This window comes from Nerophis lumbriciformis, linkage group LG32 (genome assembly GCF_033978685.3).
Source record: "Nerophis lumbriciformis linkage group LG32, RoL_Nlum_v2.1, whole genome shotgun sequence".
In the NCBI taxonomy this organism is placed as follows: domain Eukaryota; kingdom Metazoa; phylum Chordata; class Actinopteri; order Syngnathiformes; family Syngnathidae; genus Nerophis; species Nerophis lumbriciformis.
Window position 1 is genome coordinate 21,930,783 of NC_084579.2, and position 15,746 is coordinate 21,946,528.

At 39.0% G+C, this 15,746-nt stretch overlaps 1 protein-coding gene across 2 annotated transcripts in view; it reads left to right on the forward strand.

The window, feature by feature from the left end:
- The window catches only part of scarb2b (scavenger receptor class B, member 2b), a 63,194-nt gene extending 51,193 nt beyond the window's left edge, over nucleotides 1-12,001 (forward strand). The window contains exons 8-13 of one of the 2 annotated variants that reach the window (XM_061927445.2): nucleotides 1,239-1,357; nucleotides 6,315-6,388; nucleotides 6,471-6,522; nucleotides 6,659-6,811; nucleotides 6,940-6,981; nucleotides 9,977-12,001. In XM_061927445.2, the coding sequence (XP_061783429.1) occupies nucleotides 1,239-1,357; nucleotides 6,315-6,388; nucleotides 6,471-6,522; nucleotides 6,659-6,811; nucleotides 6,940-6,981; nucleotides 9,977-10,081 (545 nt within the window). In that variant the 3' untranslated portion in view covers nucleotides 10,082-12,001. The remainder of the gene's footprint in view (nucleotides 1-1,238; nucleotides 1,358-6,314; nucleotides 6,389-6,470; nucleotides 6,523-6,658; nucleotides 6,812-6,939; nucleotides 6,982-9,976) is intronic. The other variant, XM_061927446.2, reaches the window with a different exon arrangement.
- The last annotated feature ends 3,745 nt before the right edge of the window (nucleotides 12,002-15,746 follow it).

The following is a 15,746-nucleotide window of genomic DNA, read 5'->3' on the forward strand; positions in this document are numbered from 1 at the left end:
AACTAAACAAAAGCAAAGACTACTACTTTTTTTGCCTTCAATGTCCTCCTGTGTCTAAGGAATTAGTCCCTGACTATGTAAACTTTAACAAACACAACCAAAAAAATTGTTTTGAGAAAATGAATTAATCTCATCACTCTAATAATGATCATAACTGATACTACCCTTAATATCCATAATGTCCTGCTGGCCCCACTATGGACTGGACTCTTACTATTATGTTGGATCCACTATGGACTGGACTCTAACAATATTATGTCAGACCCACTCGACATCCATTGCATTCGGTCTCCCCTAGAGGGGGGGTTATCCACATATGCGGTCCTCTCCAAGGTTTCTCATAGTCATTCACATCGACGTCCCACTGGGGTGAGTTTTTCCTTGCCCTTATGTGGGCTTTGTACCGAGGATGTCGTTGTGGCTTGTGCAGCCCTTTGAGACACTTGTGATTTAGGGCTATATAAATAAACATTGATTGATTGATTGATATCGATACCACAGTGCTCACACACCAACAATTGCTGTTTTCTCTCGATTCTTACGAATGTAGTTAATTTCCTGTAAATAGCTGCTTACTTTCTGCTGTAACTAGAAATGTGTACCGTTCCAGTACTTCTGTTAATAAATTTTAATTGTTTTGATAATATCCATTTTCATTGCAACATTTAAAAATGAGCCAAATATAACTGCCGTTCAGTTGTTACATCTTGTTTTTTAATCACATTTCTGAGTCACGTTAAAGTTGCAATTGCAGATGCAAGTCCAAGACGTTAGATGGCAGTAGCGTATATGGTGTGTTGGCATTGTCAGTTCAGTTCAGTTCAGTCTGAACTCACAACCTACCGATCTCAGGGCGGACACTTTAACCACTAGGCCACTATCAATTTATTCGACGAAGCAATTAAGTTACAATTATCCATTAACAAGTAAAAAGTCAAGGGCAGTCATGGCATGTTCTTGCCATCGATGCTGGTCAATTTTTTAGGGCATTACGGCAAGTGACAAGGGCGGTCGCGGCACTTGCCGCGGTTAAATTCTAGCCCTGTATTAACAATATACATTATAATAATAATATACTATATGTATAGATGTATAATCAATATATAATCAACTCGCAAGGCTCTAATGTCATGCATAACCATACTGTATCTTAGCTCCAAGTTCTGTTGGAATTTTGAGGCAGTAAATCAAAATAATCTGCTGCCTTTCTGGTAATTATTGTCTTGTTTCCTCTCTAGGTGCCCCGGTTGTGGCCTCCTTTCCCCATTTCTATCTGGCGGATTCCAAATATGTTGCAGCCATTGAAGGAATGACCCCTGAGAGAACTCACCACCAAACATACCTCGACCTTAATCCGGTATGCTATTTAGTGAACACTATCAATTTAGAATTTTTTTACGTGCTAAACTCTTGTTAGTGCAAGCATTGTTTTGAACCAAATGTTACTTGGGAGAATGGATGTATTGTCGGCCTTTGCTGTCGCATTAAATGTGCCTCAGCTCACCAACGTATTATTTATTGTCAGTTCAGCATTATTATTATCTACATTCTATTATAAGCTGTATTGGCAATTACATTAGCATGGTGACGAATTGTGTATCATTCTTAACATATATTAGGGCTGCACAATTAATCACATTTCAATCACGATTTTAGCTGCCACACTTAAATGCAGGTGATTGTCTGCAATTTTTACATTTAAAAAGTAGGCTCCGCTGCATATCAAATCAAACACTTCACAGCCGCAGCGGCAGAGATTAGACTTGTGAAGAGCGCGCCTCTCCACGCCAGATATCATTGTATATGAGCGCAAAACTATTACCATGCCTAATTTAAAACATTAATATTATTATTGACGTTCACAATATTTTCTTTCTTTTAGTTTATTTCGAACATGAACACACTTACAGCAGAATACATCACACAATTTCATATAATTTCTGTTTACATCATGTCCGAAAAGGAGTAGGAAGAAGCAAAGCTTATTTAATCCTGCCCCTTTCCCACTTTAGAGCGTTTACAAATATATACATTCATTTACTGACCTTTTTATAGTAAAATTACCTCCGTGAATGAGTAATACAACAGTTTTGTAATATGTAAGTCAGTCATTATAAACATACTGAGATGAAGAATATCTTATTTTTAATAAGGTTGAAAGTAGGGATGTCCGATAACGGCTTTTTGCCGATATTCCGATATTGTCCAACTCTTTAATTACCGATACCGATATCAACCGATATATGCAGTCGTGGAATTAACACATTATCATGCCTAATTTGGACAACCAGGTATGGTGAAGATAAGGTACTTTTAAAAAAAATTAATAAAATAAGATAAATAAATTTAAAAAAAATTATTGAATAAAAAAGAAAGTAAAACAATATAAAAACAGTTACATAGAAACTAGTAATTAATGAAAATTAGTAAAATTAACTGTTAAAGGTTAGTACTATTAGTGAACCAGCAACACGCACAATCATGTGTGCTTACGGACTGTAGCCCTTGCAGACTGTATTGATATATATTGATATATAATGTAGGAACCAGAATATTAATAACAGAAAGAAACAACCCTTTTGTGTGAATGAGTATAAATGGGGGAGGGAGGTTTTTTGGGTTGGTGCACTAATTGTAAGTGTACCTTGTGTTTTTTATGTTGATTTAATTAAAAAAAAAAAAAAACGATACCGATAATAAAAAAAACAATACCGATAATTTCCGATATTACATTTTAACGCATTTATCTGCCGATATTATTATTATTACTAGTTGAAAGTATTTCTCTTCTTTCTACTTTGTAAGCACTATTAATTTGAACAGCCTCTTAAACTGGATCATATCAGTACATTGTTTAACTTCTTTACTTAATCCATTCCATAATTTAATTCCACATACTGATATGCTAAAGGTTCTAAGTGTTGTACGTGCATAGAAATGTTTTAAATTAGATTTTCCTCTCAGGTTATCTTTCTCCTCTTTAGTTTAGAAGAATTGTTGTACATTCTTTGGTAGCAGGTTATAGTTTGCTTTATACATAATTTTAGCTGTTTGCAATTTTAATCATCAAACTTTTAATATTTTTGTCTCAATAAATAAAGGGTTTGTATGTTCTCTATATCCAACATTATGTATCAGTCTAATTGATCTTTTTTGTAACACGGTTAACTAATGTAGCGCACATTTTCCCAATGTTTCTGCAGTCAATCGCTTTGTTTTACTTCATTTCACTCACAGCCGTAGAATTTTAGGTCTGTTTTAAGATAGCACTGCTGTTATCAGATGGCGAAAGCGAAAGGTGTGGGCATTATTGGAGACAAACGCATTTAGTTCCACCCAAAAAGTACAGTGAAACCTGATATATTCCTGTTTAGAAGAAAATAAAGACTCCTATCCTAGCTTAGAAAAAAGTGGGGTGGAGCCAAGCCTCTTTTCAGGTCTTTTTCGTCATTTCTGAGTCCAAACTGACTGTCAAAGTTGCCCAACTTGTCGGATTATGTCCTCATTCTTCTATCAAGGTGAGAGGCATTATTTATGACCTAGAAGAAACTTCCACAAGCTCAGAGGTGAGAAAGCAGTTCACCAGCCAATTATGTCAACATAGCCACACAAGCTAGTTAGCTGTCTGTGATCACGGCGCCGCTATAAGTACAAGCCCCGTTTCCATATGAGTTGGGAAATTGTGTTAGATGTAAATATAAACGGAATACAATGTTTTGCAAATCCTTTTCAACCCATATTCAATTGAATGCACTACAAAGACAATATATTTGATGTTCAAACTCATAAACTTTATTTTTTTTTTGCAAATTATAATTAACTTAGAATTTCATGGCTGCAACACGTGCCAAAGTAGTTGGGAAAGGGCATGTTCACCACTGTGTTACATGGCCTTTCCTTTTACCAACACTCAGTAAACGTTTGGGAACTGAGGAGACACATTTTTTAAGCTTCTCAGGTGGAATTCTTTCCCATTCTTGCTTGATGTACATCTTAAGTTGTTCAACAGTCCGGGGGTCTCCGTTGTGGTATTTTAGGCTTCATAATGCGCCACACATTTTCAATGGGGGACAGGTCTGGACTACAGGCAGGCCAGTCTAGTACCCGCACTCTTTTACTATGAAGCCACGTTGATGTAACAGGTGGCTTGGCATTGTCTTGCTGAAATAAGCAGGGGCGTCCATGGTAACGTTGCTTGGATGGCAACATATGTTGCTCCAAAACCTGTATGTACCTTTCAGCATTAATGGCGACTTCACAGATGTGTAAGTTACCCATGTCTTGGGCACTAATACACCCCCATACCATCACAGATGCTGGCTTTTCAACTTTGCGCCTATAACAATCTGGATGGTTCTTTTCCTCTTTGGTCCGGAGGACACGACGTCCACAGTTTCCAAAAACAATTTGGACTCGTCAGACCACAGAACACTTTTCCACTTTTTATCAGTCCATCTTAGATGAGCTCAGGCCCAGCGAAGCCGACGGCGTTTCTGGGTGTTGTTGATAAACGGTTTTCCCCTTGCATAGGAGAGTTTTAACTTGCACTTACAGATGTAGCGACCAACTGTAGTTACTGACAGTGGGTTTTTGAAGTGTTCCTGAGCCCATGTGGTGATATCATTTACACACTGATGTCGCTTTTTGATGCAGTACAGCCTGAGGGATCGAAGGTCACGGGCTTAGCTGCTTACATGCAGTGATTTCTCCAGATGCTTTGAACTCTTTGATATTACGGACCGTAGATGGTGAAATCCCTAAATTCCTTGCAATAGCTGGTTGAGAAAGGTTTTTCTTAAACTGTTCAACAATTTGCTCACGCATTTGTTGACAAAGTGGTGACCCTCGCCCCATCCTTGTTTGTGAATGACTGAGCATTTCATGGAATCTACTTTTATACTCAATCATGGCACCCACCTGTTCCCAATTTCCCTGTTCACCTGTGGGATGTTCCAAATAAGTGTTTGATGAGCATTCCTCAACTTTCTCAGTATTTATTGCCACCTTTCCCAACTTCTTTGTCACGTGTTGCTGGCATCAAATTCTAAAGTTATGATTATTTGCACAAAAAAAAATGTTTATCAGTTTGAACATCAAATATGTTGTCTTTGTAGCATATTCAACTGAATATGGGTTGAAAATGATTTGCAAATCATAGGATTCCGTTTATATTTACATCTAACACAATTTCCCAACTCGTATGGAAACGGGGTTTGTAGTTTGTCTGTGTTAGCGCTTTTAATAACAATATCACTTATACTGTACTTGGTTAACATTCAAGTCACAAAATGAAAATGAAGTATTGTTGGCGCTTTTTGGATGGTTATTTAGAGGGCTTATGGCATACTTGCCAACCTTGAGACCTCCGAATTCGGGAGATGTGGGGTGGGGGTGGGGGGGTTTAGGTGTGGGGGGCGGGGTTTGGTGGTAGCGGGGGTGTATATTGTAGCCTGGAAGAGTTAGGGCTGCAAGGGGCTCTGGGTATTTGTTCTGTTGTGTTTATGTTGTGTTACGGTGTGGATGTTCTCCCGAAATGTGTTTGTCATTCTTGTTTGGTGTGGGTTCACAGTGTGGCCCATATTTGTAACAGTGTTAAAGTTGTTTATACGGCCACCCTCAGTGTGACCTGTATGGCTGTTGATCAAGTATGTCTTGCAGTCACTTGCGTGTGTCTGTCGAAGCCGCATACAACATGTGACTGGGTCGGCACGCTGTTTGTATGGAGAAAAAGCGGACGCCACGACAGGTTGTAGAGGACGCTAAAGGCAGCGCCATCACGGCACGCCCTCAATATTGTTGCCCGGGTGAAAATCGGGAGAAATTCGGGAGAATGGTTGCCCCGGGAGATTTTCGGAAGGGGCACTGGAATTGGGGTGAGTTTTTCCTTGCCTTTATGTGGGCTTTGTACCGAGGATGTCGTTGTGGCTTGTGCAGCCCTTTGAGACACTTGTGATTTAGGGCTATATAAATAAACATTGATTGATTGATTGATTTAAATTCGGGAGTCTCCCGGATAAATCGGGAGGGTTGGCAAGTATGGCTTATGGGCGAAATAGAGGACCTCCCATTGGCTCTCACAATGATTGTTAACAATAGGCAAACGTTTTTTTTAAAGTGCAGTTCCCCTTTAAACTGATAGCAGTCCTGTGGGAAACACTGGTTGGGTTCTAGAGATACTTTGCACTGCATCTCCATCTGGTGGCATGCAGGTGGAAGTGCAGGGTTTGAGGACGAGGCGAGAATGTGCTGTTTGTTCAGCTTTACTGTTGTTTCAACGTTTTGGACGATCATTTTCATTTTTACCCCACTCACAGACCACCGGCATTATTGTACGCGCAAACAAGCGAGCACAGATTAACATCTTGCTGAATAGAGTCCCATACTTCCCGTAAGTAACTGGATAAGGTGATAATTATGGATCAGTTATGTGCTTCTTAAGGTAACATGAGCCTCTATTTCATTCACAACAGCAAAACCAGAGTTCTGAACGACACAATCTTCCCTGTCATGTTCCTGAATGAGGTGAGTCGTCTTAAGAATCTTAACCCAAACACTACTAATCATATCTTTGATGTACTCAAACATATTCTCTGGTATTCTATGTATATATATATATATATATATATATATATATATATATATATATATATATATATAGAGTGTGGTCATAGATGAAGCATCTGCAGCGAGAGTGCACAAGCTGCTGATGATCTCCACGCTCGTGTCCAACTTCCCACTCATCTTTGTAGCCATGGGCGGCATCATGCTGCTCATCTTGATCGTCCTGCTGATGCGAGCCCGCAAGCAGAAGGTATGGCAACGTCATGACTACCATCGCCCACTTTTTGTTCTAACAACCCAGTTTGCTGACTGACATTGCCAAGTGGTTTGCTTAAGGTCACACTAATGGCAGCATGCATGTGTTGTGCTTCTGTGCAGAGCCAAGCTAAACGCATTGCATTTTCCAAGCCTATTTATGCTGTAAGTCTTTTTTTTATATTAATTCATACTAACTGTGCTGCTGTTAATTGCGCTTACTTAACTTTTAAGCACGCTTCCGAGTACTTGTGCAATAATCATAGTCCATTAGGTAACATGAGAGCAATTTATCGGGCCAACATGGAATTCTACAAACAATTAAAACTAGAGATGTCCGATAATGGCTTTTTTGCCGATATCCGATATTGTCCAACTCTTAATTACCGATTCCGATATCAACCGATACCGATATATAAAGTCGTGGAATTAACACATTATTATGCCTAATTTTGTTGTGATGCCCCGCTGGATGCATTAAACAATGTTTCAAGGTTTTCCAAAATAAATCAACTCAAGTGATGGAAAAAAATGCCAACATGGCACTGCCATATTTATTATTGAAGTCACAAAGTGCATTATTTTTTTTAACATGCCTCAAAACAGCAGCTTGGAATTTGGGACCTGCTTTGCCTGAGAGAGCATGAGGAGGCTGAGGTGGGCGGGGTTGAGGTGTGTGTGAGCGGGGGAGGGCTCGGGGGGTGTATATTGTAGCGTCCCGGAAAGTTAGTGCTGCAAGGGGTTCTGGGTATTTGTTCTGTTGTGCTTATGTTGTGTTACGGTGCGGATGTTCTCCCCAAATGTGTTTGTCATTCTTGTTTGGTGTGGGTTTGCAGTGTGGCGCATATTTGTAACAGTGTTAAAGTTGTTTATATGGCCACCCTCAGTGTGACCTGTATGGCTGTTGACCAAGTATGAATTGCATTCACTTGTGTGTGTGTGTGTGAAAAGCCGTAGATATTATGTGACTGGGCCGGCACGCAAAGGTTTCTTGTCGCTCTGTACTTCTCCGTACGTCCGTGTGCACAGCGGCATTTTAAAAAGTCACAAATTTCACTTTTTGAAACAGATACCGATCATTTCCGATACTACATTTTAAAGCGCCCTGCGATGAGGTGGCGACTTGTCCAGGGTGTACCCCGCCTTCCGCCCGAATGCAGCTGAGATAGCCTCCAGCACCTCCCGCGACCCCAAAAGGGACAAGCGGTAGAAAATGGATGGATGGATACATTTTAAAGCATTTATCGGCCGATAATATCGGAAGTCCGATAGTATCGGACATCTCTAATTAAAACCTCAGACCAATTGTTCCCCAAAACCGGAAAATGCTTAAACATAGGAATGTGCCGATCGATTGGCCACCGATCAGTATTTGCCAATTCTGTGAACTGTAGGGCGCACCATATTAAAAGGCACAACGCGGATGAGCGGGTCAATTTTCATACAAAAGGCGCACCAGATTATAAGGCGCATTAAAGGGGTCTACTTTTAAAACACTTCCTTGTGTTCTACAAACCCCGTTTCCATATGAGTTGGGTAATTGTGTTAGATGTAAATATAAACGGAATACAATGATTTGCAAATCCTTTTCAACCCATATTCAATTGAATGCACTACAAAGACAAGATATTTGATGTTCAAACTCATAAACTTTTTTTTTTTTTTTTGCAAATAATAATTAACTTAGAATTTCATGGCTGCAACACGTGCCAAAGTAGTTGGGAAAGGGCATGTTCACCACTGTGTTACATGGCCTTTCCTTTTAACAGCACTCAGTAAACGTTTGGGAACTGAGGAGACACATTTTTTAAGCTTCTCAGGTGGAATTCTTTCCCATTCTTGCTTGATGTACAGCTTAAGTTGTTCAACAGTCCGGGGGTCTCCGTTGTGGTATTTTAGGCCACACATTTTCAATGGGAGACAGGTCTGGACTACAGGCAGGCCAGTCTAGTACCCGCACTCTTTTACTATGAAGCCACGTTGATGTAACACGTGGCTTGGCATTGTCTTGCTGAAATAAGCAGGGGCGTCCATGGTGACGTTGCTTGGATGGCAACATGTGTTGCTCCAAAACCTGTATGTACCTTTCAGCATTAATGGCGCCTTCCCAGATGTGTAAGTTACCCATGTCTTGGGCACTAATACACCCCCATACCATCACAGATGCTGGCTTTTCAACTTTGCGCCTATAACAATCGGGATGGTTCTTTTCCTCTTTGGTCCGGAGGACACGGCGTCCACAGTTTCCAAAAACAATTTGAAATGTGGACTCGTCAGACCACAGAACACTTTTCCACTTTGTATCAGTCCATCTTAGATGAGCTCAGGCCCAGCGAAGCCGACGGCGTTTCTGGGTGTTGTTGATAAACGGTTTTCGCCTTGCATAGGAGAGTTTTAACTTGCACTTACAGATGTAGCGACCAACTGTAGTTACTGACAGTGGGTTTCTGAAGTGTTCCTGAGCCCATGTGGTGATATCCTTTACACACTGATGTCGCTTGTGGATGCAGTACAACCTGAGGGATCGAAGGTCACGGGCTTAGCTGCTTACGTGCAGTGATTTCTCCAGATTCTCTGAACCCTTTGATGATATTACGGACCGTAGATGGTGAAATCCCTAAATTCCTTACAATAGCTGGTTGAGAAAGGTTTTTCTTAAACTGTTCAACAATTTGCTCACGCATTTGTTGACAAAGTGGTGACCCTCGCCCCATCCTTGTTTGTGAATGACTGAGCATTTCATGGAATCTACTTTTATACCCAATTATGGCACCCACCTGTTCCCAATTAGCTTGTTCACCTGTGGGATGTTCCAAATAAGTGTTTGATGAGCATTCCTCAACTTTATCAGTATTTATTGCCACCTTTCCCAACTTCTTTGTCACGTGTTGCTGGCATCAAATTCTAAAGTTAATGATTATTTGCAAAACAAAAAATGTTTATCAGTTTGAACATGAAATATGTTCGTCTTTGTAGCATATTCAACTGAATATGGGTTGAAAATGATTTGCAAATCATTGTATTCCGTTTATATTTACATCTAACACAATTTCCCAACTCATATGGAAACGGGGTTTGTAGTTTACAACCACTACTGGGAAACATAGTTGTCTAAACACTGTATAAAAATATGATCCAAATAATGACTTTTATCTTCCAGGCGAGCGCCGATGAAAACACGTCTTACTCCCCAGTGAGCGAAAAGGAAAAAGAAGATCCTCAAAATGGAACGTACATCGGTTTGACGCCCAAAGTGGACGCATAAGCCCAAGGCAGGAACGGACAGGGAAGACGGCTTCCTCACATACACAAAATAACACCATCAGCAATATTTTTAAGACGAAGAAAACACAACTTGCAAATTGGCTGTCAATATCGATATCACCAGTAATGAATTATTACAAAAAAAATGTGTTAATGAGGCTGGTAACTAGAAATAAAAAAAAAGTACTATACTACCATTATGGATAAGAAAGCTTTTAGGGGTTCCAAACAAAAGTTTAGACATTAATGACTGAAAGGAGATTGAGCATGTTATATAATGGTCAAAAAAACATTCAAAGAAGTGGCCCTGGTTCTTGACTGTCAGGTGTTAGCCAATAACTAGTATGTTTTTTTGACTATTCAGTATTAAACAAACTGTGACAAACAGTATTTCTGTTTGTAGACGCAATTACAGTGTTGGAAAAGCTCTCACACAATATGCACTGTACATTCTAAATATCTTTTGTAAAATGCAGTCCTCATTTGTACAAAAGGTCCAAATGAAGAAGTTGGGGTCTGGTAGGTGTATCACTCTTCCTCCGCACGGAGACGAGGAAGACGGTTCATGCAGTACCATGAGTGTCAGCATTTTTACACTACTATTTGTTACTGTAATGTTACCGCTCAGTGTTATATTTGGAAAAAGTGGCTCAATATTGAGTCCAAAAAGTTCTACCTGAATAGAAAGTGTAGAATTGGAAGGAGAAAAAAAACATGTTTTATATTTGTATGTTATCAAGGCTACAATGTTGTATTTGTAATGCTGCACTGGAGCCATGCCTGTAAAACATCATCACTACCCTGCCTACTGCCTGTAAATAATCTGGTCATATTTTAACATGTCATGATCGCTATCAAACACAATCATCAAATGGTTTGAATATTTTTTTGTGCGTTTCGTTTCCCGTAGCTGTCTTTGTGTCAAGGCTTTTGTTGTGCAGGGTTTAGTTTTGAACACTGCTGAGCCCACTTCTACTATGATGTCATTTGTTTGAAATAATGATGGGCATGATAGTGGACTAATAATTTGTTAAACTGTGTAAAATTGATTGTGGATTACCGTAAATGGGCTATTTAAAGAGGAGTGTTAACCCAACTGCAAAGAAAATTAGAAGCAAGTGATATGTCAAGGTTGTTTCCTAAATTTGACCTGATTATCTTGTAAAAGAAACATCTTAATTGATTCCTGGTGATAAATGCAGCTAGTGCCATCTTGTGGAGTTCAACTATCTGCATCAGGAGGTTACAGCTACAGTTGTTTATGCCCAAATTTCTCAGTTTCTCACAGAATTTGCAGTTAATTGAATACAGTCTTTAATTGGACCGTTTACGGAAGCAAAACTGATGGAAAATAGCTGCAGAGTTCAGTTTAAAGTATTTTTTTTTTGTCTAAAAAGATTCTTTGAGAAGTAACATCCACGAAAACCTAATTGAAAAGAGAATGTTGGTTCAGGCTAAACTGGTTTGTTGAAAACCTCTGCTATTCTGCTTGATTCAACACTGGCATGGAAAATAGCTGCAGTCTAAACAAATTTTTTTTGTCTAAAAAGATACTTTGATTCAAACTCAAAGTTTATTTTCCAATTGCTCATGGAGGAAAAGTAGTCAACATAACACTAGTGGATGTTATGTTATTATATTTGGTTTTACATTACGATTAAAGTGCATCCTGTGGTCTTAATGCACAAAAAGCAACCTTTTGGCACCAAAACGAGACAATAGTTTGTAGGTAGGATACATATGTCCATCTTTTAAAGCCAAATGTGCAAAAAAAAGAAAAGAAATGCAGGGCTTTACTGTGCCATACTTTGATTACAGACTGTACTTTATGAAATTGTCGTTGTTGTTATATCTTCAAAATGTCACTTTGTCAAATGTGGACTTTTACTTTGTACGAAAAAATAAAACCAGTTTAGTTTGAGTCTGTCTTTAATTTCCAATAAATGTTGGTTGAAGTTATTTCGAGCATGTATACGGTTTCAGCATGATACATCACATATTTTTAATTTCTCTTTACATGTCTGAAAAGGTGTATGGAAAAGCAAAGTTTATGTATTCCTACCCCTTTTCACTTGAGAGTCAAAAAGAGAGCAGACTTACAATTACGGGCACAAGCGCAGATTTTGCTCGTTTACTTCGGGGCTTTTAAGAGTTTTAGTGGCCACACTGTCAGGTGGGGTTAAAGCCCATTTGTCCTTTGACCTCCATGATGGCATTCTATGACAAAAAAACGCTCAATTTCTCCCAAAACCACAAGGTAACCTTGTGGTCTTGAGTCCCCGCCCTGAGATGGGTAGGCCGTGAGTTCAAACCCCGGCCGAGTCTCACCAAAGACGATACAAATGGGACCCATTACCTCCCTGCTTGGGACTCTGCATCAAGGGTTGGAATTGGAGGCTAAATCACCAAAATTATTCCCGAACGCGGCCCCCTCTGCTGCTCACTGCTCCCCTCACCTCCCAGGGATTGGAACAAGGGGATGGGTCAAATGCAGAGGATAATTTCACCACACCTAGTGTGTGTGTGACTATCACACTGCTTCATCCCAAGTGCAGGACGGTATAGTTCGGTTGGTAGAGTGGCCGTGCCAGCAACTTGAGGGTTGCAGGTTCGATCCCCGCTTCCGCCATCCTCGTCACTGCTGTTGTGTCCTTGGGCAAGACACTTTACCCACCTGCTCCCAGTGCCACCCACACTGGTTTAAATGTAACTTAGATATTGGGTTTCACAATGTAAAGCGCTTTGAGTCACTTGAGAAAAAGCGCTATATAAATGTACTTCACTTCACTTCAGGACTAATAGACTAAAAAACTCCTACGCCATCAGACTGTACAACTCCTCTCTGGGGGGTACTAGGGATGCAAAACAATAAAAATACTGAAATAAACCAACAAAAAACAGTGCAATACATTTTCATAATATGGTCACTACTGCCTAGTTTCTCCTGTTATATTCTTATTTTTACTGTTATATTTCTATTCTTATTGTTGCTTTTTATTTGTATTCTTATTGTTACATTTCCTCTAGTTTCTCCTGTTATATTCTTTTTTTTACTGTTATATTTCTATTCTTATTGTTGCTTTTTATTTGTATTCTTATTGTTAAATTTCCTATATTTCCATTTATAACCCCATTATTTACTTTTTAAATTCGATCTCATTTCTGTACACTGCAGGTGGAATTTCTAAAAAAAAAAAAAAAATTTCCTGAGGACACACTCCTGAATGAATCAATAAAGTACTATCTATCAGTGGTACTTTTAACTTAACATTACACAAGCTGCAGTTGTTAATACTGTCCACAAGATGGCAGCATGCACCTTATTCTGGTTAATTCCATGGTTTGTTTCCTTTGCTTTAAAAAAAAAAGTAAATGGGTCATCATAGGGATGTCCGATAATGGCTTTTTGCCGATATCCGATATTCCGATATTGTCCAACGCTTTAATTACCGATACCGATATCAACCAATATATACAGTCGTGGAATTAACACATCATTATGCCTAATTTGAACAACCAGGTATGGTGAAGATAAGGTACTTTAAAAAAAATAAAAATAAAAATAAGATAAGATAAATGAATTAAAAACATTTTTTTGAATAAAAAAGAAAGTAAAACAATATAAAAACAGTTACATAGAAACTAGTAATTAATGAAAATTAGTCAAATGAACTGTTAAAAGTTAGTACTATTAGTGGACCAGCAGCACACACAATCATGTGTGCTTACGGACTGTATCCCTTGCAGACTGTATTGATATATATTGATATATAATGTAGGAACCAGAATATTAATAACAGAAAGAAACAACCCTTTTGTGTTGGGAAGGAGGTTTTTTTGGGTTGGTGCACTAATTGTAAGTGTATCTTGTGTTTTTTATGTTGATTTAATTAAAAAAAACAAAACGATACCAATAATTTAAAAAACGATACCGATTATTTCCGATATTACATTTTAACGCATTTATCGACATCTCTAGTCATCATATAACCTTACGCATGTAAGTGTGCAAAATGTAAATTTACTCATTGTGAAATTGCTTTTGCACAGCTATTTTTCCTTACACATATAAGTGCATTTAAAAAGAAACATGTTGAATACATTATTTGTACCAATAGAAAGGCCTGCATTACTTTTAAAAACCTAAATTATAAACCGTATGTGTGTTAAATATAAACTAATATATTAAAAATTACATTTGTACTTCCTGGCTTGTACTAACGACAATTATCGCATACGTAACTTTAGTTCAGGTGTACGGATAATACATTGGCTGTGAGCCTAGATTGTCATTATACTTATGGTTCTGTTCAAAGGCTGCGTGCAAATGAAGCCCCCATACAAATCCTTAAAATGTTTTATTCTTGATTCACCAAATCCTCTATCGATAATCTCAGTTATCAAATGCATTTTAAATTCAGTTTTATACATGATCATACTTACAAAAACATGCAGTTCAACTAGTAGTCTTCCTGCTGGACAAAGTTGAGTGAATTGACTTGTAGGAGTCATATCTGCAGCACTCTTTTTTGTTGTTGTTGAAAATGTAGCAGTGAAAACCTGAAGAAATGTGGGGAAAATAGTGAAGAAAAAAATTACATATTTATAATATCATGCAGACCTTAATGCCTGAGTGTTCAGATGAAGGTGGCTTTTTTTTACGTGGACTACACGGGTCAGTGTTGTTGGTTTTATAATGAAAGGCTGTAGTGTTTCTTAGCTACTCTTAACGCTGTCTTCAGTTAACAAGGATGTCTTTATGTGAAAGGAAGCATGGCTATGGAAGGAAGAGGAGGGTGGACCAGCATGGAGACTGTCAAGTTCACCACGAAGCTCCACACTTCTTTTAACACCACTTTCAAAATAAGAACTCTCAGGGAAACAGGTATAATTTTTAAAACTATATATATATATATATATATATATATATATATATATATATATATATATATATACACACACTATATTGCCAAACGTATTTGGCCACCTGCCTTGACTCACATATGAACTTGAAGTGCCATCCCATTCCTAACCCATAGGGTTCAATATGATATCGGTCCACCTTTTGCAGCTATTACAGCTTCAACTATTCTGGGAAGGCTGTCCACAAGGTTGCGGAGTGTGTTTATAGGAATTTTCCGCCATTCTTCCAAAAGCGTATTGGTGAGGTCACACACTGATGTTGGTCGAGAAGGCCTGGCTCTCAGTCTCCGTTCAAATTCATCCCAAAGGTGTTCTATCGGGTTCAGGTCAGGACTCTGTGCAGGCCAGTCAAGTTCATCCACACCAGACTCTGTCATCCATGTTGGACTGGTGCACAGTCATGTTGGAAGAGGAAGGGGCCTGCCCCAAACTGTTCCCACAAGGTTGAGAGCATGGAATTGTTCAAAATGTTTTGGTATCCTGGAGCATTCAAAGTTTCTTTCACTGGAACTAAGGGGCCAAGCCCAACTCCTGAAAAACAACCCCACACCATAATTCCTCCTCCACCAAATGTCACACTCGGCACAATGCAGTCCGACATGTACCGTTCTCCTGGCAACCTCCAAACCCAGACTCGTCCATCAGATTGCCAGATGGAAAAGCGTGATTCATCACTCCTGAGAAGGTATCTCCACTGCTCTAGAGTCCAGTGGCGACGTGCTTTACACCACTGCATCCGACAT